The sequence below is a fragment of the Eubalaena glacialis genome, chromosome 8, assembly GCF_028564815.1.
Source record: "Eubalaena glacialis isolate mEubGla1 chromosome 8, mEubGla1.1.hap2.+ XY, whole genome shotgun sequence".
NCBI classification, from domain to species: domain Eukaryota; kingdom Metazoa; phylum Chordata; class Mammalia; order Artiodactyla; family Balaenidae; genus Eubalaena; species Eubalaena glacialis.
Window position 1 is genome coordinate 96726827 of NC_083723.1, and position 25758 is coordinate 96752584.

At 38.7% G+C, this 25758-nt stretch overlaps 1 protein-coding gene across 1 annotated transcript; it reads left to right on the forward strand.

Annotated features, from left to right (window-relative positions):
* Positions 1–7097: 7097 nt before the first annotated feature.
* On the forward strand, positions 7098–24902 carry ANKRD7 (ankyrin repeat domain 7). The gene is given in 8 exon segments (XM_061198250.1): positions 7098–7143; positions 7195–7330; positions 21437–21551; positions 21712–21885; positions 22823–22929; positions 23607–23697; positions 23699–23744; positions 24733–24902. Coding segments are annotated over 8 exon segments (885 nt in total).
* The last annotated feature ends 856 nt before the right edge of the window (positions 24903–25758 follow it).

Consider the following 25758-nt stretch of genomic DNA (forward strand, 5'->3'; position numbering starts at 1 on the left):
CAGCTCAATGTCAAAAAAACAAACAACCCAATCCAAAAATGGGCAGAAAACCTAAATAGACATTTCTCCAGAGAAGATATACAGATTGCCAACAAACACATGAAAGAATGCTCAACATCATTAATCTTTAGAGAAATGCAAATCAAAACTGCAATGAGATATCATCTCACACTGGTCAGAATGGCCATCATCAAAAAATCTACAAACAATAAATGCTGGAGGGAATGTGGTGAAAAGGGAACCCTCTTGCACTGTTGGTGGGAATGTAAATTTATACAGCCACTATGGAGAACAGTATGGAGGTTCCTTAAAAAACTAAAAATAGAACTACCATACGACCTAGCAATTCCACTACTGGGCATATACCCTGAGAAAACCATAATTCAAAAAGAGTCATGTACCACAATGTTCATTGCAGCTCTATTTACGATAGCCAGGACATGGAAGCAACCTAAGTGTCCATCGACAGATGAATGGATAAAGAAGATGTAGCACATATATACAATGGAATATTACTCAGCCATAAAAAGAAACGAAATTGAGTTATTTGTAGTGAGGTGGATGGACCTAGAGTCTGTCGTACAGAGTGAAGTAAGTCAGGAAGAGAAAAATACCATATGCTAACACATATATATGGAGTCTTAAAAAAAAAAAAAAAAAAAGGTCATGAAGAACCTAGGGGCAAGACGGGAATAAAGACGCAGACCTACTAGAGATTGGACTTGAGGACACAGGGATGGGGAAGGGTAAGCTGGGACAAAGTGAGAGAGTGGCATGGACATATATACACTACCAAATGTAAAATAGATAGCTAGTGGGAAGCAGCCGCATAGCACAGGGAGATCAACTCGGTGCTTTGTGACCACCTAGAGCAGTGGGATAGGGAGAGGGGGAGGGAGGGAGATTCAAGAGGGAAGAGATATGGGGATATATGTATATGTATAACTGATTCATTTGTTATAAAGCAGAAACTAACACACAATTGTAAAGCAATTATACTCTAATAGAGATGTCAAAAAAAGAAAAAGTAATGAATCAATCTATAAAATCCTACCTGTTTAATGTCTTCTTTAGAACTCTTCCATTACTAAAAAGTAAAATGAATTTGAATCAGCAATAGAAAAATACATGATAATATTAAGAACATAATACTATTACACTTTGCCACAAAATATCCCTTTGGAACACACCTGGAGAATATTCCAGAGTGAATATTGATTATACTATTGGTAGGCAATTGGTGCATTAAAATCTCTCACATCCCTACCACCACAATCATTATATGTCAGAGAATGTGATTTAACAAAATTTGATACCTAGAAGTGAATTACAGTTATCATAATCCTAACCTAACCCTGTCAAATCAGAAAATGGCATCATGACACAGAATTGGTATCACAATTGCAGAATAACAAACTTAAACAGCATGATATTTTTCTGGACCTCTTTCCCTAGGGGCAGTAAGAAGACAGCACACTTACTTCACTATAATTCTTTAGTCTAGGGAGGGAATGTAGGTAGAGACTGTTCAGTATAGCAAGAAGCCTCCATCCTAAGGCCTAGAGGCACCATACTTCCCATTATGGCAGGTAACAGAAAGCAGATAAGAGATAATGATCCTTTCAAAAACTTTCCAGCTGCCAGGGGAGAGGAATGCAAAAGACACCAATGTATTTACTTATTATTTTTCTTCTCAGAACGATGGTAGTAAACTCATTTAGCCCTAGCCATTTTATCTACATTGTGAATTGAATTCTGCAAATTTGGTTATTTGGTATTTTCTCTCTCTTGGAGGAACAAATAAAAAGGTCCCATGTTAAGAACTTACCTACTGTGAACTAACTCTCATTGGAGGTTATACTCAATGAGGTAAGTTTAAGATGAATCACTGAGGAGGTGGTGGCAATCTGCCAGAGGGGAACCTGCCAGATATGCAAATAGCAATTGATATCGACATATTCAAGCTACCAGAGTGAGACACCAGGTGTCCCTCTCTCTAGTGGAAGAAATTCTTATTTGCACCATGTAAGCCAAAAAGTGTCATTTTAAAAAGTACTTTTCATGCTAGAGAAATTAGTTGTAGAAACTAGATTGTGTGGCACAGATTATCCAGGTTCATCTCTCAAGGGAAGAGGACCAGTGAGGAGCATTTGAAACAGTATTTATCATCAATATTGACTCTCTTTCCAATAAAGAAATGATAATGAAAGAGTTTGTGATTCTAGTTTTTAAGTGGTGACCTCTTGAGAGTCTCTCTTCTTGGTGCTAGAGAGGCTGGACTCTTAGGTAGCAGGATGGTCCAAAGAGTCAGTGCAGTGTGATGTCACTTTCTAAATCCTTTCCATCATCATGCTTTGTCAGCTTGCAAGGCATTATAATGAGCCCTATGCCAAAGGACAAGTTTTCCATTAACTTGGCATTTTTAAAAACCATTTAAAAAGCTATCCACTGATCTTTCTATTACAGAATGTTGTCACATGACTTAGCTGCCTTGAAAATTGAATATAAAGATCAAACTTAGACAATGTAGATATTACCCCCAAAGTAGAAACATATGGAAATACAACACAAATAATTTTAAGTGTATATTGAGGTAAGAAAAAGACTTTTTTATGCTCCAGTATTAGAGCAATACCAGTATACTTAAAAGACACAAGAATTATTAGTTGAGTGAATAAGTGAATGAATGAAAATTATGTTTTCCTTAGAAAAGATTTTTGAAAAACCATAGAAATTAACTCTATAGTGAGTACCATGACAATCAGAACTACATCTATTTCATGCTTGTATTTTTGATATCTGGTAAAATGCCTGATGTATAGAAGATCTACAAAATTGAGACTAACCTAATGGTGGCTTCATACAGTTGTTCAGGTCATGCACTGCACAAGTTACCACCTCTAAGAGGCACCATTTTCACTGCAGCATTTTTGTCTTTGTGACATATTTTTGTACTTCTATTAAAACTTTGAGTTAGGTCCAGAGATGGGCTATTTGTACATTTATTATACAAACATAACTCTTCTGGCTGATGGCAATAAAGTATCTTGTTCTAACAAAATTAGTAAATGTTATGGACTGGATGCTTGTGTCCCTCCAAAATTCATGTGTTGAAACCCTAATTCCAATGTGATGATATTTGGAGGTGGGGCCTTTGGGAAGTAATTGAGTCATGGGAGCCCTCCTGAATGGGATTAGTACCTTTATAAGAAAAGGCCAGAGACAGCTAGCTCTTTCAGCCATATGAGGACATAGCAAGTAAACCAGGAAGAGGGCCCTCACCAAGAACCTGACTATGCAGGCACCCTGATCTCAGACTTCCAGCCTCTGGAATTGTGATAAAAAATGTTTGTTGTTTAAGCTATCTAGTCTATGGTAATTTGTTATGGCAGTCTAAATTGATTAAGAAGTAAATCATGATGATTAGCCAACAAACAGAAGAAAAGTATTTTGTTCTAAGGGGAACGAAACATTCTCTTCAAATTATGAAAGAGAAAGGTCGATAATTGTTAATGCAGCCACATATAACTTGTGATTCTCAATAAAGAATTGCTTTAATAATTTCTATACTGATCACAAAAGTAAATTAAAATATAATATCTTATTGGTATTAGTGTACACCATCTAAACCTGATATATATATATATATATTTTGGCTGCGTTGGGTCTTTGTTGCTGCTTGTGGGCTTTCTCTAGTTGCAGTGAGCAGGGGCTGCTCTTCGTTGTGGCGCACGGGCTTCTCATTGCGGTGGCTTCTCTTGTTGCGGAGCAGGGCTCTAGGCGCGCGGGCTTCAATAGTTGTGGCGCACGGGCTTAGTTGCTCCGTGGCATGTGGGATCTTCCCAGGCCAGGGCTCGAACCCGTGTCCCCTGCGTTGGCAGGTGGATTCTTAACCACTGCGCCACCAGGGAAGCCCTAAACCTGGCATTTCTTATTGCAGTTTGTATTGTTTTCTGTTTGTTTAAAGTCCCAGTTTAAAAACAGGTGCTTTTCTTACGAATAAATCACTATGCCATTTATTATGATTATGACTTAATAATAATTTATTAGAAATAATGTGTTGTAAAAATAATAAACCCATTTTATAAAAAGTCCAATTTATTTGTAATTATAGAGAAATAAATGACATACATAATTACTTCCTAATTTGTACAAAGGCACCATATGGGTTTAATGAACTTAGTGAACTTTTGAAACTAAAGACATTTCCCTTCAGACATTATTATTTTAGACTTTAACAATTACCTTCTTAAATAACCACAAATTTAGAATTTCAAGAAAGAAAAACTAGCAATGAAATTTACATATTGATCTTTAAATAGCTCTTTCATTATCAAAACTTTCATAAGCCTACTTTCTGTATCTTTGGCGGGAACACCAACAGAAAATCCACTGAGAAGTTTTAACTGCATAGCTATGTTTGAGATGAAGCATATTGGGATCTCTTTTATTATTTTTCCTGAGAAATTACATGGGAATTGTTATTTAGGAAAAAAAATGTGATAAATAACATTGCTATTTTAATACTCATATAAGGTACTAACCATATTACATAATACTCATGAGTCTGATAATGGAAGAGACAGCAGCTCATTATTCTATTAATAATAATTGTATAAAATTAGCATATAATTATCTATACATTTCAAATTTCTGAGCTGTACTAGCTTTATATTAGCATATAAGTGAAAAATTATTCTCAGGTCATCATGAATTGAAGGTGGTGCAGCTCATAAAATTAACCAGAGGTAGTGTGATATGACAGGAGGAGTCCTGAAGTCCTGAAGCTTATCAGTTCTTGTCCCAGTTCTAACACAGCTGATTTTTCTTGGTCAAGTAATGCAAATGAGAGAGATGATGTTGGCCTGGACTACAGTGATATCAGTGGTCAAATTCTGTATGTATTTGGAAGTACTGCATACAGGTTTTGCTAACTGATTAGATGTGGCCTTTGAAAAAGAAGGAAGTCAAGGATGACACTAAAACTTTTGACCTGAGCAACATGAAGAATGGAGTTACCTGCTCTTAAGTAGGAAAGACAGTGACAGATGGGAATGTCAGGAGGTCAGCTGAGACATGTTAAGCACGAGATGCCTATAGAGTCTATAGACAACTGGATATACCAGTCCGGAGTTCAGGGGAGGGAACCAGACTGGAACTTCCAGATTTGGAGTTGACATTGCATAGATGGTATTAAAGCCATGGGACTGAATGAGATCACCCAGAAGGCAATATGGATAGGGGAAGAAATCAAATGGATTCTGGATATATTCTGTAGTTAGAATTGACAGAATTTGCTGGCAGTTTAAATGTAGGTATAAAAGATAAGATTCAAGGATGACTCCAAGGATTTGGGGGTAAACTAAGCTAATGATGGACTGATCCTGGGGCTCTCCGTTATTGGAGATAAAGAGGAGTTAGTGAAATAGACTGAAGAGGAATGGTTAGGAAGGAAGGAAGGAATGAAACCAGGGAAGCGTGATGTCTTGGAAGCCAAGTGAAGAAAGTGTTTCAAGGAGCAAGCAATAGATTAACATGATTAACATGAAAACTGAGAAATGGCAATTGGAGATCATGGTCAATCATACTTAAAGCAGTGTGGATTGAGAGAAATGGGAAAACAGGGTAATGATGGGAACTTAAGTGAGAACAGAAGAAGAATGTAGACGGAGATTACAAGATTATAGACAATTCTAAGTCTTTTTGCTGTAAAGGAGAGAAATGAGGCAATGGTTGCAGGGGGAGGTGGGTCAGTTTGTTTGTTTTAGGATGGACAAACACTAGCATGTATTTATGTTAATAAGAATGTCATCGGAGAGGGAAACTTTAAAGACACATGAGAAAGCAGGGGAGGGGAGTTGCTGAAGCAATACAGAGGCTGGGCTTCTAGTATGTAAGCGAAGTGCTGGCCTTTGCTAGAAACATGGATATCAACATGAACAAGAGAGAAGGTAAAATATTTTTTGGCAAGGTGTCAGTAGGTGGGTAGATGTCCTGGTAGCCTGCAGAATTTCTCTTCTGATTAACTCACTTTTCTCAATGGATCAGGAAGCCAGGTCATCAGCTGAAAATGAGTTTGAAGAGAGAGAATATATGAAGTGTTCAAGGAAAGTATGAGTGTGAATGGATTAGGCAAGTATCTAAGGATTGATGGGAAGCATACCAATCCATTTCAGGTGGGTTTTCATGAACTGAAAGTGAGAAAAGACAGCATGGATTTGTTTTTTCCTTTAGTCACAACCAGTGGCTCAGGGCAGACATGTTTAGATGGGAGTTTTAGATTTAACCAGCTCTGTGGTTTAGGTAGACAAGTAAGAAAAGGAATGGGGGCAAACATGTTGAAGGTATATGCATGAGAGTGATAATGATTAACCGTGGAATTTAACCTACTTAAGTAGGGAAGTGAGAACACAGAGTGGGTGGTCAAGGTGAGTGAATTGTGGCAGAATTAATGGACTGTAGGTGCAATGAGTTAGAAGGATTTTTGGAGTTTTGTGATGAGAGAGTGAGCTAAAATATGAGAGATGGTATTCAAAAGTATGTTTGAAATTGAGATTATGAAGGGATCTCAGTTATTGTTAAAAGCGAGTTGCGCCTTGTGAACCATGTTGGTGAGAGGCAGGGAGTAGGCTGGAGGCAAGATCACTGGAGGAGGTTCATCTCCACCAGGAGGAAGGTGAATCTTGGTTTGCAAGAGTTCAAGCTACTAGGTCTATCCTTGAAGGGAAAGGGGTATTTGTAAGAAAGTTGATAGATTTCTACCCAAAGATGCTGGATCTCATAGGAAGACTGAGAGTGTTAGCAGTTAATCTAAGATCTTGAGTGAAGAATCTGGATCTGGGCAACCCGGGGGCTGGGTCCCAACCTCGGGTGCCAGAGGCCCTGGGCGTTGCTAGGCAACTGGGAAAAGCCGCCCACACAGGTTCTGATCTTTGGCCCACTTCCGGTCTCTAGCCGGCTTTGACTCCAGCACTGCGGGAGGACCTACCCGGCCAGAGGGGCCCGCGAGCCAGAGGGCCAAGGTGGAGAGGCAGGTGGGACAGTTAGGAGCTCCAGGGACATCCTGGTCCGACTGAAGGACTGCCTCCTGTGCCGCCATGAAGAAGCTTTTCACATTATGGAGAAGGAAGGATGAGCCCCACAGTTCTTGCTCACACCTGCCCATAGGCGGGCCAGCCAGTATCGGTCCTCCAGCCCAGCCAGGCTACAACCTTAGAGATAAGGATTTAAAGAAACTTCACAAAGCTGCCTCGGTCGGGGATTTAGAGAAGGTGAAGGAGTATCTTCAGCTCAAGAAACATGATGTGAACATGCGGGACAGAGAACACAGGTGACCAGAGTGATGAAGGGCAGCATGGAGGGGAAGCTGGGGCCACTGGGTCCTCTAACCAGAAACAGGACTTGTCTGGACTACCCCACTGGTTGTCACTCTGAGTTTCCCATAGTGGAGAGGTCTGGCAACCACTGGCAGAGGGTCATACCCCCAACTTTCAGCTTCTTAGTTTTAGAAATGTTCACCTGGATATCTGAGGGCATTTGTGTCCTTCCCAATTCCCTCCACTCCTCCCACTGCCTTAATCTCCACTGGGCACTTCACCCTTTCCCCATGCTGTGGTTGTTCTCCTTTGGTATATACTGTCCCCAGCCACTAAGATTTCCCATATTCCTAATGTACTAATAGGAAAAGAGTAGAGGCGACTTCCCAGAACAGTGATTACGATTTTAAGACTTTGAAAGAGCGAAACAATTAACTTTTTAATGTGGATCTCCTATGAAAAATTTTTTTCAGTTGTAGAGGATCTTCAAAAAGCTTATCAACAACCACTTACTGCAAAAACAAAATTAATTTTATATGTTAAGAAATGAAGAGGTTATGTATTTGGCATTAATAACAGAAAATATGTACTATATGTGCCTACCTTAAAATCTTGTGGGGAGTTTTCAGGTCATAGGGTATATAAAGCGTCATCTTTCATTGTAATAGGGCAACTGGAAACTATGGTTAGAGGATCTGTGTCAACTTGCTCATAGTTTTACCTCCTCTTTTAATAAAATCAGAGTTATCTATTCAATAATTTATCTGACTTTTATCCTACACCACTCCTCTGAATTTCTTTACAAGGTCATCAATAACCTCAACATGACTTTATTCAGTGGTCAATTCTCAGTTGTACCTGGCAGGCATCTCAGCCAAGTCTCTTACTTTCCTATCAGTAGTATTTGAAATATCGTCTTGTCTTTTAGAACACTTGGTTCACTTGGCATTTCTTCTACTTCTGTGGACAGTTCTTTTCAGACTCCTTTGCTGGTTTCTCTTCATCTTCCTGATTGGTAAATATTTGAGGGCTCAGACCTCGAAATAATTCTCTCTCTGTCTCTCTCTTAATCGTCACCTGCCTGATGAAGAGAGATTGTCTGTAACTGTATTCCAATGCCTTCCAACTTTTAATCTCCAGCTAGAACTCTCCCCTGAACTCTAGACTCATATATATACAAATGCCTACACTATCACTTGTATATCTAACAGGCTGTTGTGTGCTGGTAAATGTTATATAACAGGCTCTTGAGTGGGGGTGGGGAGAAGGAAAGAGAATCCCTGATTTCCACCTACCAATGTGATGTCAAGTGGCTCGAATAATTCCTGAAAATGTAACAATGGGCTTGTGAGAGCCACTAACTCCACCCCTTCACTGCTTAGGAATCTCAAACATCCGCATACTGCGCTCCTGTTATTCCTCCTCCGACCTGCTCTTCTCTTTCTATAAATGCCAAATCCTTTCTTTCAGTTGTTTAGACCAGAACCCCTAGAGTCATTCTTGACTACTCTCATTCTTTCACATCTTTCATCTCATTCAACAGCAAATCTTTTTGGTTCTACCGTCAAAACATGTTTAAAATCCAGCCATTTCTTGCCACCTTCAAAGGTACCACTCTAGTCAAAGCCACCATCATATCTTAATGAGAATTACTGCAGTGGCCTCCCAAGTAGTTTTCTGTCTTTTAACCTTTCCAATTTATTCTCCACACATTAGCCAGAATGATCCTCTAAAATGTATGTCAAGTGATGTCCTTCCTTGTCCTAACAACATCCACTGGCTTTCCATCTCATTAGGGGTAAAAGCCAAAGTCCTTCCAAAGGCACATACAACCCTACACAACCTTCACCCCCTCCCTGTTATCTCTCTGATCTTAGCTCCTACAACTCTCCCTTTCATTCATCTCCAGTTACCCTGGCCTTTCTAGTGTCCACAGAAATGCCAGACATGCAGTTAGGGCCTTTGGACTTGCTGGGTCCTTTGCCTGGAGTGCTTCCCCACCCAGATATCACAGACCACATGGCTCAGTCTCACTTCCTTCAGGTGTTTGTCATCTTATCAGTGAGAGCTTCCCTGGCTACTCTTCCAACAATTGTACCCCCTCTCCATGCTGACATTTTCTGTTCCTCTTCCTTGCCTGATTTTTCTCTTTAGCACTTAATACTGTCTGTTGTACCTTGTATTTTAAGTTTTTTCGTTGACCTCTTCCACTAGCCATGTATGATCCATAAGGTCAGGTAATTTTGTTTTGTTTGCTGCTGTATCTTCATCACCTAGAACCTTGCCTAGCCATAGTAAGTGCTGAATTAATATTTTTTGATGATTGAATACATATATATATATACATACATAGATAAATATGATAATTTAAAGATATTATTCAGCAATAAAATCTCTTATTAATAAATGAAATTACTGATACATGCAACAACATGGATGAATCTCGAAAGTATCCTGCTAAGTCAAAGAAACCAGATACAAAAGACTATATATCAAGTGACTCCTTTTATATGAAATTCTAGAAAGGCAAAATTATAGCCAAAGAAAGCAAATTAGTAGCTACCAGGTGTTTCATATGGGGACTGGAGGAGGGGGATTGATTGTAAAGGGACATGAGGGAACTTTTTAGAGTGATAGAAATGTTCTTTATTATGTTTATGGTGGCAGTTACATGACCATATATTGGAAAAAACTCGTAAAACTGTACACTTACATTTTTTGTATATTATACCTCAATAAGGCTGAATAAAAAAAGTCTCAAACTCTATATTCTATTTGAATATTTGTGTGTGTGTGTGTGTAGAAAGACTGAGAATGGGATAAAATCTGAGAGGATACATACTGAACTTAAAACATTATTTCTGAAGAGGAGATGAGATTTGGGCAGAGGAAGTAGGTAGAGTGAGAATGGTTATGGGAGACTTCTGCTTTGTGTTATTTGAATTTTTTAAAAGATGAATTATAGTGTTTTATTGAGGGCTGCATAAACTCATTTTAGAAGCACTGTGCAAGGGTCCCTGATGCCTCATGTAATTATATGTACATATAAATAATGGCCTTATGGAAATAATATTCTAAATATGTTTTCTAGTAAAAATAATGATAATAAAAGTGGAAATTTCTGGTTAGGAGAGAATGGGAGAAACACCATGACAGTTAATGAGCAGGTTGTTCTGAAGGCCATAGTGGCCCAGTAGGAATAACATTGTTTTTGGAATAAAAATCTGAATTTGAGGCCTTCCCTGCATTTGTATGACTTTGACCCTAAATCTCCTCATCTTGTCAAATTAGAACTATTACTAGATAGATGTTTTTTAAACCAAGATCTGCAAAGCCCCATTGAAGACTATTTCTTATTAAACCAGAGGAACTCCCTGTTAATGTGCTTTGCTTATTTAGCTAATATTTATGTTTTTATTTTGAGTTCTGTGCCCAATGAGTTTGAAAGTGAATTGAAGATGTCTAATATCTCTCCTAGCTATAAAATTAAATTACTTTTATGGTTTTTATTTAAAAAGTCCCTCAGATCTGTAGGTTGCCTTGTAGGTGAAAGCTCAATTCCAAATGAACACTTTCAGTCATACTACTCAAACCCAGATTAGATCTAGAGTGCCCAGCCTACAGTGAAAATAATGTAATGATCTAGTATGAGGTAGTTTCCTTGGTTACTTCTCCACTCACCCTGAATTCTAAGTTATCAAGAGCCCAAGTCTGTTGATAAGAGGGGTATTCTCACGATGAGATGTAATTCAAAACTGCAGCTATGTTCTGGTCCTGCACCATGTGTAGCCGATAACACCTCTCATTTCAGCTTCCAGAGTAGTGACTCTTCACACCCATCTGAGTCATGCCTTTTGCTAAAGTTCAGTTAGAGATTTCTGGGATCTGAAAATCCTTCACCTGTCCACAACCTCTGCTGACAATACTTTCACTGGTATATAAGAGAGTGAGAGACTGGGAGAAAACAGAACTTGAATGAAACAGTAGGACACCAGCTTGCCTGAAACTCTAGAAACCAGCCCTAGGCCTCACAGGGATTTAGATTTCTTATAAGTACTATCAGTTAAAAAGAGTTAAAAGTTTAAACTTTTTAACGTTTTAACTTTAAAAAGTTTAAAAGTGTAAGTATTTATTCTTATAGTATAAAGTCTTCACTTGGTAATGTGATACATTAATAAAAGTTGTGGAATTTTGAGAAATGGAATACTATACTTGGTTTTAAAGTGTTTCTCTAAGATTTCTGTAAATATACGTTTTGCATTCAGCTATTTCAAAAAATAGAATGGTTTTTGTTTTTGACATTAGGTGAAAAAACATTGACATTGAAGCACTTACATTATATGTGTAAACATTTGGTAAAGGGTCATAACAAGGACATCGTTTGCTGCATATTCCAATATTCCATATTCTTAATTCTCTGGAATTAAGAACAGTTAAATCTAAAACTTGGAATGGAGGCAATCTGTATATTCTTAAGACATTTTGCGTTTTTAAACCAGGGTGACTCATTTAAAAGGATGCCAAGTATTCTGAGTAAAAATCTTTATAAGACCATCTTGAAGGTTGAGTGATATTGTAACTTTGGTAATGTTTCATGTCTATTCAAGATAGATTAGTCTTGTTTTCAGATTTTGTGTAAAATACCACAGGACTATAATTGCTCAATACTTCCTTAAAAAACTGAAGCTTCCGTAGATATTTTATTTTATTGAATTTGTGTCTGATTTCCTATGTTCCTTGGGGCATACAGATGGGCTCTGAGATTTCATAAAAGTTTAATTGTCACATAGGCTTTATTTATTTATTTATTTTAACATCTTTATTGGAGTATAATTGCTTTAAAATGGTGTGTTAGTTTCTGCTTTATAGCAAAGTGAATCAGTTATACATATACATATGTCCCCATATCTCTTCCCTCTTGTGTCTCTCTCCCTCCCACCCTCCCTATCCCACCCCTCTAGGTGGTCACAAAGCACCGAGCTCATCTCCCTGTGCTATGTGGCTGCTTCCCACTAGCTATCTATTTTACATTTGGTAGTGTATATATGTCCATGCCACTGTCTCACGTTGTCCCAGCTTACCCTTCCCCCTCCCTATATCCTCAAGTCCATTCTCTAGTAGGTCTGCGTCTTTATTCCCATCTTGCCCCTAGGTTCTTCATGACCTTTTTTTTTTTTTTTAGATTCCATATATATGTGTTAGAATACAGTATTTGTTTTTCTTTTTGTGACTTACTTCACTCTGTATGACAGTCTCTAGGTCCATCCACCTCACTACAAAAAATTCAATTTCGTTTCTTTTTATGGCTGAGTAATATTCCATTGTATATATGTGCCACATCTTCTTTATCCATTCATCTGTCAGTGGACACTTGGGTTGCTTCCATATCCTGGCTATTGTAAATAGAGCTGCAATGAACATTGTGGTACATGACTCTATTTGAATTTTGGTTTTCTCAGGGTATATGCCCAGTAGTGGGATTGCTGGGTCATATGGTAGTTCTATTTTTAGTTTTTTAAGGAACCTCCACACTGTTCTGCATAGTGGCTGTATAAATTTACATTCCCACCAACAGTGCAAGAGGGTTCCCTTTTCTCCACACCCTCTCCAGCATTTACTGTTTGTAGATTTTTTGATGATGGCCATTCTGACTGGTGTGAGGTGATACCTCATTGTAGTTTTGATTTGCATTTCTCTAATGATTAGTGATGTTGAGCATCATTTCATGTGTTTGTTGGCAATCTGTATATCTTCTTCGGAGAAATGTCGATTTAGGTCTGCCCATTTTTGGATTGGGTTGGTTGTTTTTTTGATATTGAGCTGCATGAGCTGCTTGTATATTTTGGAGATTAATCCTTTGTCAGTTGCTTCGTTTGCAAATATTTTCTCCCACTCTGAGGGTTGCCTTTTCGTCTTGTTTATGGTTTCCATTGCTGTGCAAGAGCTTTGAAGTTTCATTAGGTCCCATTTGTTTATTTTTGTTTTTATTTCCATTTCTCTAGGAGGTGGGTCAAAAAGGATCTTACTGTGATTGATGTCATAGAGTGTTCTGCCTATGTTCTCCTCTAAGAGTTTGATAGTGTCTGGCCTTACATTTAGGTCTTTATTCCATTTTGAGTTTATTTTTGTGTATGGTGTTAGGGAGTGTTCTAATTTCATTCTTTTACATGTAGCTGTCCAGTTTTCCCAGCACCACTTATTGAAGAGGCTGTCTTTTCTCCACTGTATACTCTTGCCACCTTTACCAAAGATAAGGTGACCATATGTGTGTGGGTTTATCTCTGGGCTTTCTATCCTGTTCCATTGATCTATATTTCTGTTTTTGTGCCAGTACCATACTGTCTTGATTACTGTAGCTTTGTAGTATAGTCTGAAGTCCAGGAGCCTGATTCCTCCAGCTCCATTTTTTTTCTCAAGATTTCTTTGGCTATTCGGGGTCTTTTTTGTTTCCATACAAATTGTGAAATTTTTTCTTCTAATTCTGTGAAAAATGCCATTGGTAGTTTGATAGGAATTGCATTGAAGCAGTAGATTGCTTTGAGTAGTATAGTCATTTTCACAATGTTGATTCTTCCAATCCAAGAACATGGTATATCTCTCCATCTGTGTGTATCATCTTTAATTTCTTTCATCAGTGTCTTATAGTTTTCTGCATACAGGTCTTTTGTTTCCTTTGGTAGGTTTGTTCCTAGGTATTTTATTCTTTTTGTTGCAGTGGTAAATGGGAGTGTTTCCTTAATTTCTCTTTCAGATTTTTCACCATTAGTTTATAGGAATGCAAGAGATTTCTGTGCATTAATTTTGTATCCTGCTCCTTTACCAAATTCATTGATTAGTTCTAGCAGTTTTCTGGTAGCATCATTAGGATTCACTATGTATAGTATCATGTCATCTGCAAACAGTGACAGTATTACTTCTTTTCCCATTTGGATTCCTTTTATTTCTTTTTCTTCTCTGATTGCTGTGGCTAGGACTTCCAAAACTATGTTGAATAATAGTGGGGAGAGTGGGCAACCTTGTCTTGTTCCTGATCTTAGTGGAAATGGTTTCATTTTTTCACCATTGAGAACGATGTTGGCTCTGGGTTTGCCATATATGGCCTTTATTATGTTAAGGTAAGTTCCCTCTATGCCTACTTTCTGGAGAGTTTTATCATAAATGGGTGTTGAATTTTGTTAAAAGCTTTTTCTGCATCTATTGAGATGATCATACGGTTTTTCTCCTTCAGTTTGTTAATATGGTGTATCACATTGATTGATTTGCATATATTGAAGAATCCTTGCATTCCTGGGATAAACCCCACTTGATCATGGTCTATGATCCATTTAATGTGCTGTTGGATTCTGTTTGCTAGTATTTTGTTGAGGAGTTTTACATCTATGTTCATCAGTGATATAGGCCTGTAGTCTTCTTTCTTTGTGACATCTTTGTCTGGTTTTGGTATCAGGGTGATGGTGACCTCATAGAATGAGTTTAGGAGTGTTCCTCCCTCTGCTATATTTTGGAACAGTTTGAGATGGATAGGTGTTAGCTCTTCTCTAAATGTTTGATAAAATTCGTCTGTGAAGCCATCTGGTCCTGGGCTTTTGTTTATTCAAAGATTTTTAATCACAGTTTCAGTTTCAGTGCTTGTCATAGATCTGTTTATATTTTCTCTTTCTTCCTGGTTCAGTCTCAGAAGGTTGGGCTTTCTATGAATTTGTCCATTTCTTCCAGGTTGTCCATTTTATTGGCATATAGTTGCTTGTAGTAATCTCTCATGATCCTTTGTATTTCTGCAGTGTCAGTGGTTAGTTCTCCTTTCTCATTTCTAATTCTATTGATTTGAGTCTTCTCCCTTTTTTTCTTGATGAGTCTGGCTAATGGTTTGTCAATTTTGTTTATCTTCTCAAAGAACCAGCTTTTAGTTTCATTGATCTTTGCTATCGTTTCCTTCATTTCTTTTTAATTTATTTCTGATCTGATCTTTATGATTTTTTTCCTTCTGCTAACTTTGGGGTTTTTTAGTTCTTCTTTCTCTAATTGCTTTAGGTGTAAGGTTAGTTTGTGTATTTGAGATGTTTCTTGTTTTTTAAGGTAGGATTGTATTGCTATAAACTTCCCTCTTAGAACTGCTTTTGGTGCATCCCATAGGTTTTGGGTTGTCGTATTTTCATTGTCATTTTTTTCTAGGTATTTTTTGATTTCCTCTTTGATTTCTTCAGTGATCTCTTGGTTATTTACTTGCACAGTGTTTAGCCTCTATGTGTTTGTATTTTTTACAGTTGTTTCCTGTAATTCATATCTAGTCTCATAGCGTTGTGGTTGGAAAAGATACTTGATATGATTTCAATTTTCTTAAATTTACCATGGCTTGATTTGTGACCCAAGATATGATCTATCCTGGAGAACGTTCCATGAGCACTTCAGAAGAAAGTGTATTCTGTTGTTTTTGGATAGAATGTGCTATAAATATCAATTATGTCCCTTTTCCTTAATGTGTCATTGAAAGCTTGTGTTTCCTATTTATTTTCATTTTGGATGATCTGTCCATTGGTGAAAGTGGGGTGTTAAAATCCCCTAGTATAACTGTGTTACTGTCGATTTCCCCTTTTATGGCTGTTACCATTTGCCTTATGTATTGAGGTGCCCCTATATTGGTTGCATAAATATTTACAATTGTTATATCTTCTTCTTGGATTGATCCCTTGAGCATTATGTAGTGTCCTTCTTTGTCTCTTGTAATAGTCTTTATTTTAAAGTCTATTTTGTCTGATATGAGAATTGCTACTCCACCTTTCTTTTGATTTCCATTTGCATGGAATATCTTTTTCCATCCCCTCACTTTCAGTCTATATGTGTCCCTAGGTCTGAAGTGGGTCTCTTGTAGACAGCGTATATATGGGTCTTGTTTTTGTATCCATTCAGCCAGTCTTTGCCTTTTGGTGGGAGCTTCTAATCCATTTACATTTAAGGTAGTTATTGATATGTATGTTCCTATTACCATTTTCTTAATTGTGTTGTGTTTGTTATTGTAAGTTTTTTCCTTCTCTTGTGTTTCCTGCCTGGAGAAGTTCCTTTAGCATTTGTTGTAAAGCTGGTTTGGTGGTGCTGAATTCTGTTAGCTTTTGCTTGTCTGTAAAGGTTTTAATTTCTCCCTCGAATCTGAATGTGATCCTTGCTGGGTCGAGTAATCTTGGTTGTAGTTTTTCCCCTTTCATCACTTTAAGTATGTCCTGCCACTGTCTTCTGGCTTGCAGAGTTTCTGCTGAAAGATCAGCTGTTAACCTTATGGGGATTCCCTTGTGTGTCATTTGTTGTTTTTCCCTTGCTGCTTTTAATATTTTTTCTTTGTATTTAATTTTTGATAGTTGGAGTAATACGTGTGTTGGCATGTTTCTCCTTGGATTTATCTGTATGGGGCTCTCTGTGCTTCCTGGACTTGATTGACTATTTCCTTTCCCATGTTAGGGAAGTTTGCAACTATAATGTCTTCAAATATTTTCTCAGCCCCTTTCTTTTTCTCTTCTTCTTCTGGGACCCCTGTAATTCATATGTTGGTGCGTTTAATGTTGTCCAAGAGGTCTCTGAGATGTCCTCAATTCTTTTCATTCTTTTTTCTTTATTCTGCTCTGCGGTACTTATTTCCACTATTTTATCTTCCAGGTCACTTATCTGTTCTTCTGCCTCAGGTATTCTGCTATTGATTCCTTCTAAAGAATTTTTAGTTTCATTTATTGTGTTGTTCATCATTGTTTGTTTGCTCTTTTGTTCTTCTAGGTCCTTGTTAAACATTTCTTGTATTTTCTCCATTTTATTTCCAAGATTTTGGATCATCTTTACTATCATTATTCTGAATTCTTTTCAGGTAGACTGCTTATTTCCTCTTCATTTGTTTGGTCTGGTGGGTTTTTCCCTTGCTCCTTCATCTGCTGCGTATTTCTCTGTCTTCTCATTTTGCTTAACTTACTGTGTTTGGGGTCTCCTTTTCACAGGCTGCAGGTTCGTAGTTCCCATTGGTTTTGGTGTCTGCCCCCAGTGTGTAAGGTTGGTTTAGTGGGTTGTGTAGGCTTCCTGGTGGAGGGGACTGGTGCCTGTGTTCTGGTGGATAAGGCTGGATCTTGCCTTTCTTGTGGGCAGGACCACGTCCAGTGGTGTGTTTTGGAGTGTCTGTGAACTTATTATGATTTTGGGCAGCCTCTCTGCTAATGGGTGGGGTTGTGTTCCTGTCTTGCTGTTTGTTTGGTATAGGGTGTCCAGCACTGTAGCCTGCTTGTTGTTGAGTGGAGCTGGGTCTTAGCGTTGAGATGGAGATCTCTGGGAGAGCTTTTGCCATGTGATATTATGTGGGGCCAGGTCTCTGGTGGACCAGTGTCCTGAACTCAGGTCTCCCACTCAGAGGCTCAGGCCTGATACCCGGCTGGAGCACCAAGACACTGTTAGCCACACGGCTCAGAAGAAAAGCTAGAAAAAATAAAGAAAGAAAGGAAAAATATAATAAAGTAAAATAAAATAACTAACATAAAAATAAATTATTAAAAATAAAAAAATAAGAAAGTAATAAAAGAAAAGAAAGAAAGAAAGAAGAGAGCAATGAAACCAAAAAACAAATCCACCAATGATAACAAGTGCTAAATAGTATATTAAAAAAACAAACAAAAATGGACAGACAGAACCTTAGGACAAATGGCAAAACAAAGCTATACAGAGAAAATCACACAAAGAAGTATACACATACACACTCACAAAAAGAGAAAAAGGAGAAAATAAATATATATAAAAAAACAGGAGGAGAGCAGCCAAATCAATAAACAAATCTACCAATGATAACAAGCTCTAAGTACTAAACTAAGATAAACATAAAACCAGAAACAAATTAGATGCAGATTGCAAACTCAAAGTCTACAGTTGCTCCCAAAGTCCACTGCCTCAATTTTGGGATGATTCATTGTCTATTCAGGTATTCCACAGATGCAGGGTACATCAAGTTGATTGTGGAGATTTAATCTGCTGCTCCTGAGGCTGCTGGGAGAAATTTCCCTTTCTCTTTTCGTTCACACAGCTCCTCAGGTTCAGCTTTGGATTTGGCCCTGCCTCTGCACGTAGGTCACCTGAGGGTGTCTGTTCCCCACACAGACAGGACGGTGTTAAAGTAGCAGCTGATTAGTGGGCTCTGGCTCAGGCCGGGAAGAAGGAGGGGTACGGTATGTAGAGTGAGCCTGCGGCAGCAGAGGTCAGCATGATATTGCAACAGCCTGAGGTGCACCGTGTGTTCTCCCGGGGAAGTTGTCCCTAGATCACGGGACCCTGGCAGTGGCGGGCTGCACAGGCTCTCGGGGTGGGGGTGAGGTGTGGCTAGTGACCTGTGCTTGCACACAGGCTTCTTGGTGGCTGCAGCAGCAGCCTTAGTGTCTCATGCCCATCTCTGTTGTCCTCGCTGGTAGCCACAGCTCACGCCCGTCTCTGGAGATCATTTAGGCCGTGCTCTGAATCCCCTCTCCTTGCGCACCCACAACCAATGGTCTCTTGCCTCTTAGGCATGTCCAGACTTTTTCCCAGACTCCCTCCCAGCTAGCTGTGGTGCACTAGCCCCCTTCAGGCTGTGTTCATGCAGCCAACCCCAGTCCTCTCCCTGGGATCTGACCTCAGAAGCCCGAGCCTCAGCTCCCAGCTCCCACCTGCCCCAGCGGGTGAGCAGACAATATTCTCAGGCTGTTGAGTGTTGGTCGTCACCGATCCTTTGCATGGGAATCTCTCTGCTTTGCCCTCTGCACCCCTGTTGCTGTGCTCTCCTCCATGGCTCCGAAGCTTCCCCCCGACCCACTCCCCATCTCCACCAGTGAAGGGGCTTCCTAGCGTGTGGAAACTTTTCCTCCTTCACAGCTCCCTCCCAGTGGGGCAGGTTCTGTCCCTACTTTTTTGTCTCTGTTTTTGCTTTTTTCTTTTGCCCTACCCAGGTATGTGGGGGAGTTTCTTGCGTTTTGGGAAGTCTGAGGTGTTCTGCCAGCGTTCAGTAGGTGTTCTGTAGGAGTTGTTCCACATGTAGATGTATTTTTGATGTATTTTTGGGGAGGAAGGTGATCTCCCCACCTTATTCCTTCACCATCTTGAAGGTCCGCCTGTCACATAGGGTTTAGAATTCAATTGGAAGAGTGAAATATTCAGCAGGCGTGCAGCAGCGACACAACAGCCACTTCTGGAACACCTCCTGGGAATTACTCAAATGCCAATTACTTTCTCTCAGAGAAAGAGAAATTGGTTTTGTTTTTGCTTTTTGGTTTTTGTTTCTTTGTTTTAATGAAAAAAGGAAACTGGAGTTGGAAAGAGAATTAGATCTAAAGACTGAGTAAAAGCCACCTACGTTCCTTGAGACTAAAATTTTGAGATATATATAACAGTGGGTGAAGGGGATGGATCAAAATGTTTGTTAGGATTTGCTATGCTACTGCAAGGAGTTATTTTAGGTCAGCTTAAAGCCTTTCGGCCCCATATGTTCAGGTTGAAGACTGGAGAAACTTCCTATTACATAAGGAAATATACCTTTAAGCCAAATTATGGATGTCAACAAAAAGGCTAATCAGTGCTTTTCCTGTGTCACGATTTCTGAGAAACCAAATTAGTTATCAGAAGTTTGTTTGGTAAGGATGGAATCGTGGCAAAACAAGGTAGATCATTTTGAGGGATAGTTCATCTAGACCATGATGTCTGAGGAATCATTTTTGTTCTACACAAAAACAAAGTATTCCTTTCCAATGACTGGGAAGTATGGGTTCCTTAAATTCATATTTTCTTTACCATGAAGGATGTTAATCATGGATAACTTCTGGTTTCAGTCTATCACTTAGCTGACCATCCTCTTTCTGATTACAGTCTTTCTTCAGACAGAATGACATAATTGGTTAGGTTTCTGTTTTTTTGAATTATAGTTATAGTCTTGCCTTCCAGAGATTATATTCAGGTAAACTTGATTTATTTTTATATTAATAAATATTTTTTTAATTTATTTTTAAAATAAAATAATTAATTTAATTTTTAAAATTATTAAATTATTTTAATAATTTTAAAAATAATTATAATTATTTTAAAATAATTTTATTTTTAAATTAAAAAATAATTAATTTATTTATTTTTTATATTCAGGTTTTTGTATTTCCAAATTGTTCAAAATTATTTTTATATGTTTTGGGTTTACTCCCATAAATGGTAAGTTATATCATCATGTTTGGATTTTATGAGCCTAGTTCTTTGAAAGTTACCTTATTTTCAAGTCCTTGTGGGCTACATTTTGCTACTCTTAGTGTCAATAACAGGTCTGTTTAGGTACCCATAAAGTACTTCTGAGGACCTAAAATGAAGCAGGAAAATGGCATCTAAAATCTTTTGTTCGGGACCTGGGCTATCTGTATATAGACTTTGTATTATGAAATTATCTTAAAATAGGATATAAAGACATCACCTTCACAAATAAATAAAAGTTTATTGAGGGTTAGTCCAGGCTAAAAGCTACAAAGTTTAAATGGAGCTCATTAGTATCTGTCATACTTCATGACTATATGCTTGGTTTCTGGGAGGCTACATAGAATATGGTTCTTTGAGAAGTAGAAATTATTTTAATAACTGAAAATTAGGTTGAGATCTACAACTTAAAGAGTACTTAGGCTTTCACCTTTGTGTTCACTTCTTAGATGCAAATGACAACTTTAATAGCTGAGCAAAGTGAAACACACACACTTAGGTGTAGTATGCCATGCAATAGGCAAACATAGGCAATGTCTTTTCCTTCTGTTAGCTGGCATATGTATCTTAGGTTTTGGAGATCATTTCTAGATATAATTGGATGTCTAATTTTATCATTCTCCAAGGCTCAGACTCCATTTTGGTGTTTGAAAAAAACCTATTTTTTAACGCATAGTTAAATTTTCTTTGAAGTGAAACCAGTTAAATATTTGATCTTCAGGCATTTGCACAGCTCTTTTAATTCAGTAAAAAGCAATTATAATTCATTAAATTTTGTGTAAATATAAATAAGTACACAAAGCAAATACCTTAATAATATATGATCTGGCATGTTCTTGGGCATAGCAGATAACTTCTCAAAGTAAGACTTATCTATAACTTTGTGTTTCATTATATTGATACAGAACACCTTTGCACCTGGCCTGTGCTAATGGATATTCAAATATTGTATCTCTCTTAATTGAGAAACAGTGCAAAGTAAATGTCTGGGATGGTGAAAACAGATCTCCATTGACTAAGGTGTGCTGATTTTTCCTTTTCAATTGAATTACATTTGAGTTCTTCTCCTAGTTAACCTTTGTTATATTTCATATTTTAAAACATAGTATTAAACATTAGTTTAATATATCAGATCCTAAATAGTAAATTGGTTACCCATCTATTCTTTTTGTACTGACAGGCAGTACAGTGTGACAAGGAGAGTTGTGCTACTATTCTTCTAGAACATGGTGCAGACCCAAACCTGGTGGATTTATATGGCAATACTGCTCTTCATTATGCTGCCTGTCATCAAAGTGACTCATTAGTTGCAAAACTGCTTGAACACAAAGCTAATCTTGAAGCTCAAAATAAGGTAGTCTTCTATTAAAAACAATACATTATATTTTAGAAAGCAGTAAAAGAAGGTATTCATTGCAGATAATTTATATCTGTTGAGACACATGTTATATAAAACATGAATTTTACAAAATGAAATTAGGGAGAAGGAGAAGGAAAATGAGATTATCAAATACTGATAAGGTTTTCCTTTTTAAAAAAACCTTTCTCCATTTCATTTTAGATTATAATCTTGACCTCCAAAGCAACATGAGGTTTAACAATTATAACTGTTCAAAGAAGTACATCATATGAGAAATACTTGATTTCCCTATAAATGAACATTGATTAAAAATCATGAAGACTATGTCCTTTTATATTTTATTTGTACACTCATAAATAGTTATAATAGCGTAAAATTAGAAAATCACTTGTTATACTAAAAGTAATCCAAGTCACCTATTAAGACTTTATGGATAACTGATTAATATATGTTTTTAAGCTTCCTAACACTTTAGTTCACTGATACTTTATCTGCATGACAGGCCAAAATAAGTGCCAGCCTTGGAAGTTTAAATGAAACCCTAGGAAACTCAGCTGTAACAACATTATGAAATGTGAATTGATGGTTTGCAATATTTATGTTAAATTCTAGGTGCTCACTAATTAAATACTCCAGACTGCTCTTGCCCACAGTTTGAATTAAGCCTAAAGTAGAAACTTCAATTTTATTTTTTGACTGGCCAACTATATTTTATTTTATTATTTATTTATTTTTATAATTTTTATAATTTTATTTTGATTTTTTGACTGGCATATATATATTCTTTTTTAGATTCTGTTCAATTATAGGTTATTACAAGATACTACAGAGGTTTCTTATAAGCATACTTATTTTTTAAATTGAACCTAATTAAAAGGCATGTAATGTTGGTACAATATTTTAAATAATCATTTTGAAATAATTTTTCCAGGATGGGTATACTCCACTTTTACTTGCCATTACTGAAAATAATGCAGAAATGGTAGAATTTCTTCTGAAGAGTGGGGCAGATGTGAATGCTTCAGATAAGAATCAAAGGTATAATTAATGTTAAATAAGAGCATATAACTATAGCTATCTAACAGGAATATATACACATGCACACATATGTTAAATTCTAGGTGCTCATTGCTTAAATACTCCAGGCTGCACTTGCCCTCAGTTTGAATTAAGCCTATATATATATCATATATGTATATATGAGACATATTTTTGAAACTGAAAAGAATTGGCCATATGATTTTAGACAAATTACCTGGATTCCCAGGATCGATTTTTCTGTCTCCAAAATCAAACAGTTGGGCCAGATTGGTATGTTATTATTGCTATTATTTTTTTTAACATTAGAATCTTACGCAGAAACTCAATCTCTAAATCCCAGATGCGGTAGTTAAATGGGGATAGGGTACCCAGAGTCCCAGACACTCCCCTCCATAGAATTTTTGAGACATCTCCTGGAAAACACTAGTGTTCCCAGGAGCAGGGATTGAAAACCACTGAGCTAGCTGCTTCCTAGAGACTCTTATCTTTAGACTTCATGATATGATCTGTGATTAGCATACCTTTTTGAGTAGATCTGCCCCACATTTTACATTCTTGCCCCAACTCTTTTCCTGATCATACATTTAAACAGTAAATTTAGAAGACTCATTTTTTTAAAAGTACAAGACATGGTTAAGATTCATAAATGGACACATTTATATCTCTTGCTCCAGAACAGCCCTTATGATTGCTCTCAGTGATGAACCAACAAGTTTAGTCAGTCTTCTTCTTCAGCAAGAAGTGAACCTATCTTGTCAAGATATTTATGGATTCACAGCTGAGGAATATGCTTCTTTCAATGGTTTTACTATGTAAGTGATACTGCATATCTTTTAACAATTGTGTGGAATTTGAGCATAAGGAAAGAAACACGAACCCCAAAGTACAAAGCACACAATAGGGGTAAACACATGAAGAACTCTGGACCCATGGATCCAGGGATGCTTGATTTTCGCCATCAATATAAGAACAGCAATATAGGGCCTAATCAATATAAGAACTGCAGGTAGGCTGAGTCTACAGATTAATAAATTCCCAGTGGCATGGGAATTTGAAGTATGCCAGAACAGGGATTCCAGCAACTAGTGACATACCATTAATAAAACATATGGGCAATAGAGGAGATTGGCAGTGATGGCTGGGTAGGAAGACCCTGAGTGCACCTCCTCTCATGGGCACACCAAAATTACAACTATTTACAAAACAATCATTGATGAAAAAGACTGGAATTCACCAGAAAAGATCTTCTACAACTAAAGATGTAAAGAAGGAGCCACAACAAGATGGGTAGGAGGGGCAGAGTCATGATATAGTCAAGTCCCATACCCCCAGGTGGGTGACCCACAAGTGGGAGAATAATTACATTTGCAGAGGTTCTCCCAAGGGAGTGAGGGGTCCAAGCCCAACATCGGGCTTCCCAGCCTGGCGGTCCTGCACCAGGAAGACAAGCCACCAGAGCATTTGGTTTTAAAGGCCAGCAGGCCTTATTTTTAGGAGTCCCAGAGGGCTGGGGGGAATAGAGACTTCTCTCTTAAAGGATGCACACAAAATCTCACACTCTCCAGGACCCAGGGCAGAAGCAGTAATTTGAAAGGAGCCTGGGTCAGACCAGCTGCTGTTCTTGGAGAGTCTCCAGGAGAGGCAGGAGGCAACTAGGGTTCACCCTGGGGACATAGACACTGGGGGCAGCCATTTTGGGAGCTTGTTCTATCACATGGACACTGGTGCTGGCAAGCACCATTCTGGAATCATTCCTCTAGCTTATTAGCCTCAGGACGCAGTGCTACCCTGGCCCAACAGTCTGTAGGCACCAGTGCTGGATGCCTCAGGTCAAGCAATTAACTGGGCAGGAACACAGCCCAACCCATAGCAGACAGGCTACTTTAAGACCTCCTGAGCCCACAGCTGCCCCTGGACAGGGCCCTGCTCACCAGAAGGCCCAGGACCCAGGCCCACACTCCAGTGTATAGGCACTAGACCTGGGACCCCCAGGGCCCTCCAGCCAGAGACCCTAGGACCCAGCTCCACCCACTAGTGGGTAGACACCAGCCACAAGACAACTGCAGCCCTGTAGCCTGTGGACCTGGCCCACCACTAGCAGGCCAGACCCTGCCCAGGGACCTGGCCCCACACACCAGGTTCTAGCCTTGGGACCAACCTCACCCACCAGCAGGCAGAGAGCAGCCACAAGACAACCACAGCACTGTAACCTACAAATCCAGCCCCTCCACCAGCAGGCCAAATCCTGCCCTGTGACCAGCTGGGCCCTGGTCCCACCTACTACCAGGCCAACACAAGCTTGAAGACACCCTGGACCCTGGAGCCAACTGTGTCAGGAAGTGGCCCCACCCACCAGCAATTTGACACCAGCTCTGGGACTCCTGGGCCCTGCAACCAGACCCCAGGATCCAGCTCTGCCCACCAGTAGGCTTGCACTAGCCCCAAGACCTGGTTTCACCCACCAGTGGTCAGGCAATAGCACCAGGGTCTTCTGGACCCTGACTTTGCCCACTAGTGAGCCAGCACTAGCCACAGGGCCCCCCAGGGTTCTATAGTCAGCCACCTCATAACCTGGCCCTGCCAACCAATGGGGCAGGGCCTGGCAACGAACCAGACCAGGGGCCAACCAAGCCTACAAGACTGCCCATAGTCATCAGCCTGCCACAAAAGAAGGACTCATACAGCCCACATAAGGGGCACCCCTAGAGCATATAGCTCTGGTGACAAGAGGAGAGTGCACTGCTGGGATGCATAGACCTACAAAAAGGCCACTTATCCAAGGAAATGTAACCAACCTACCAGATACATAAAAGTAAAAACAGTGAA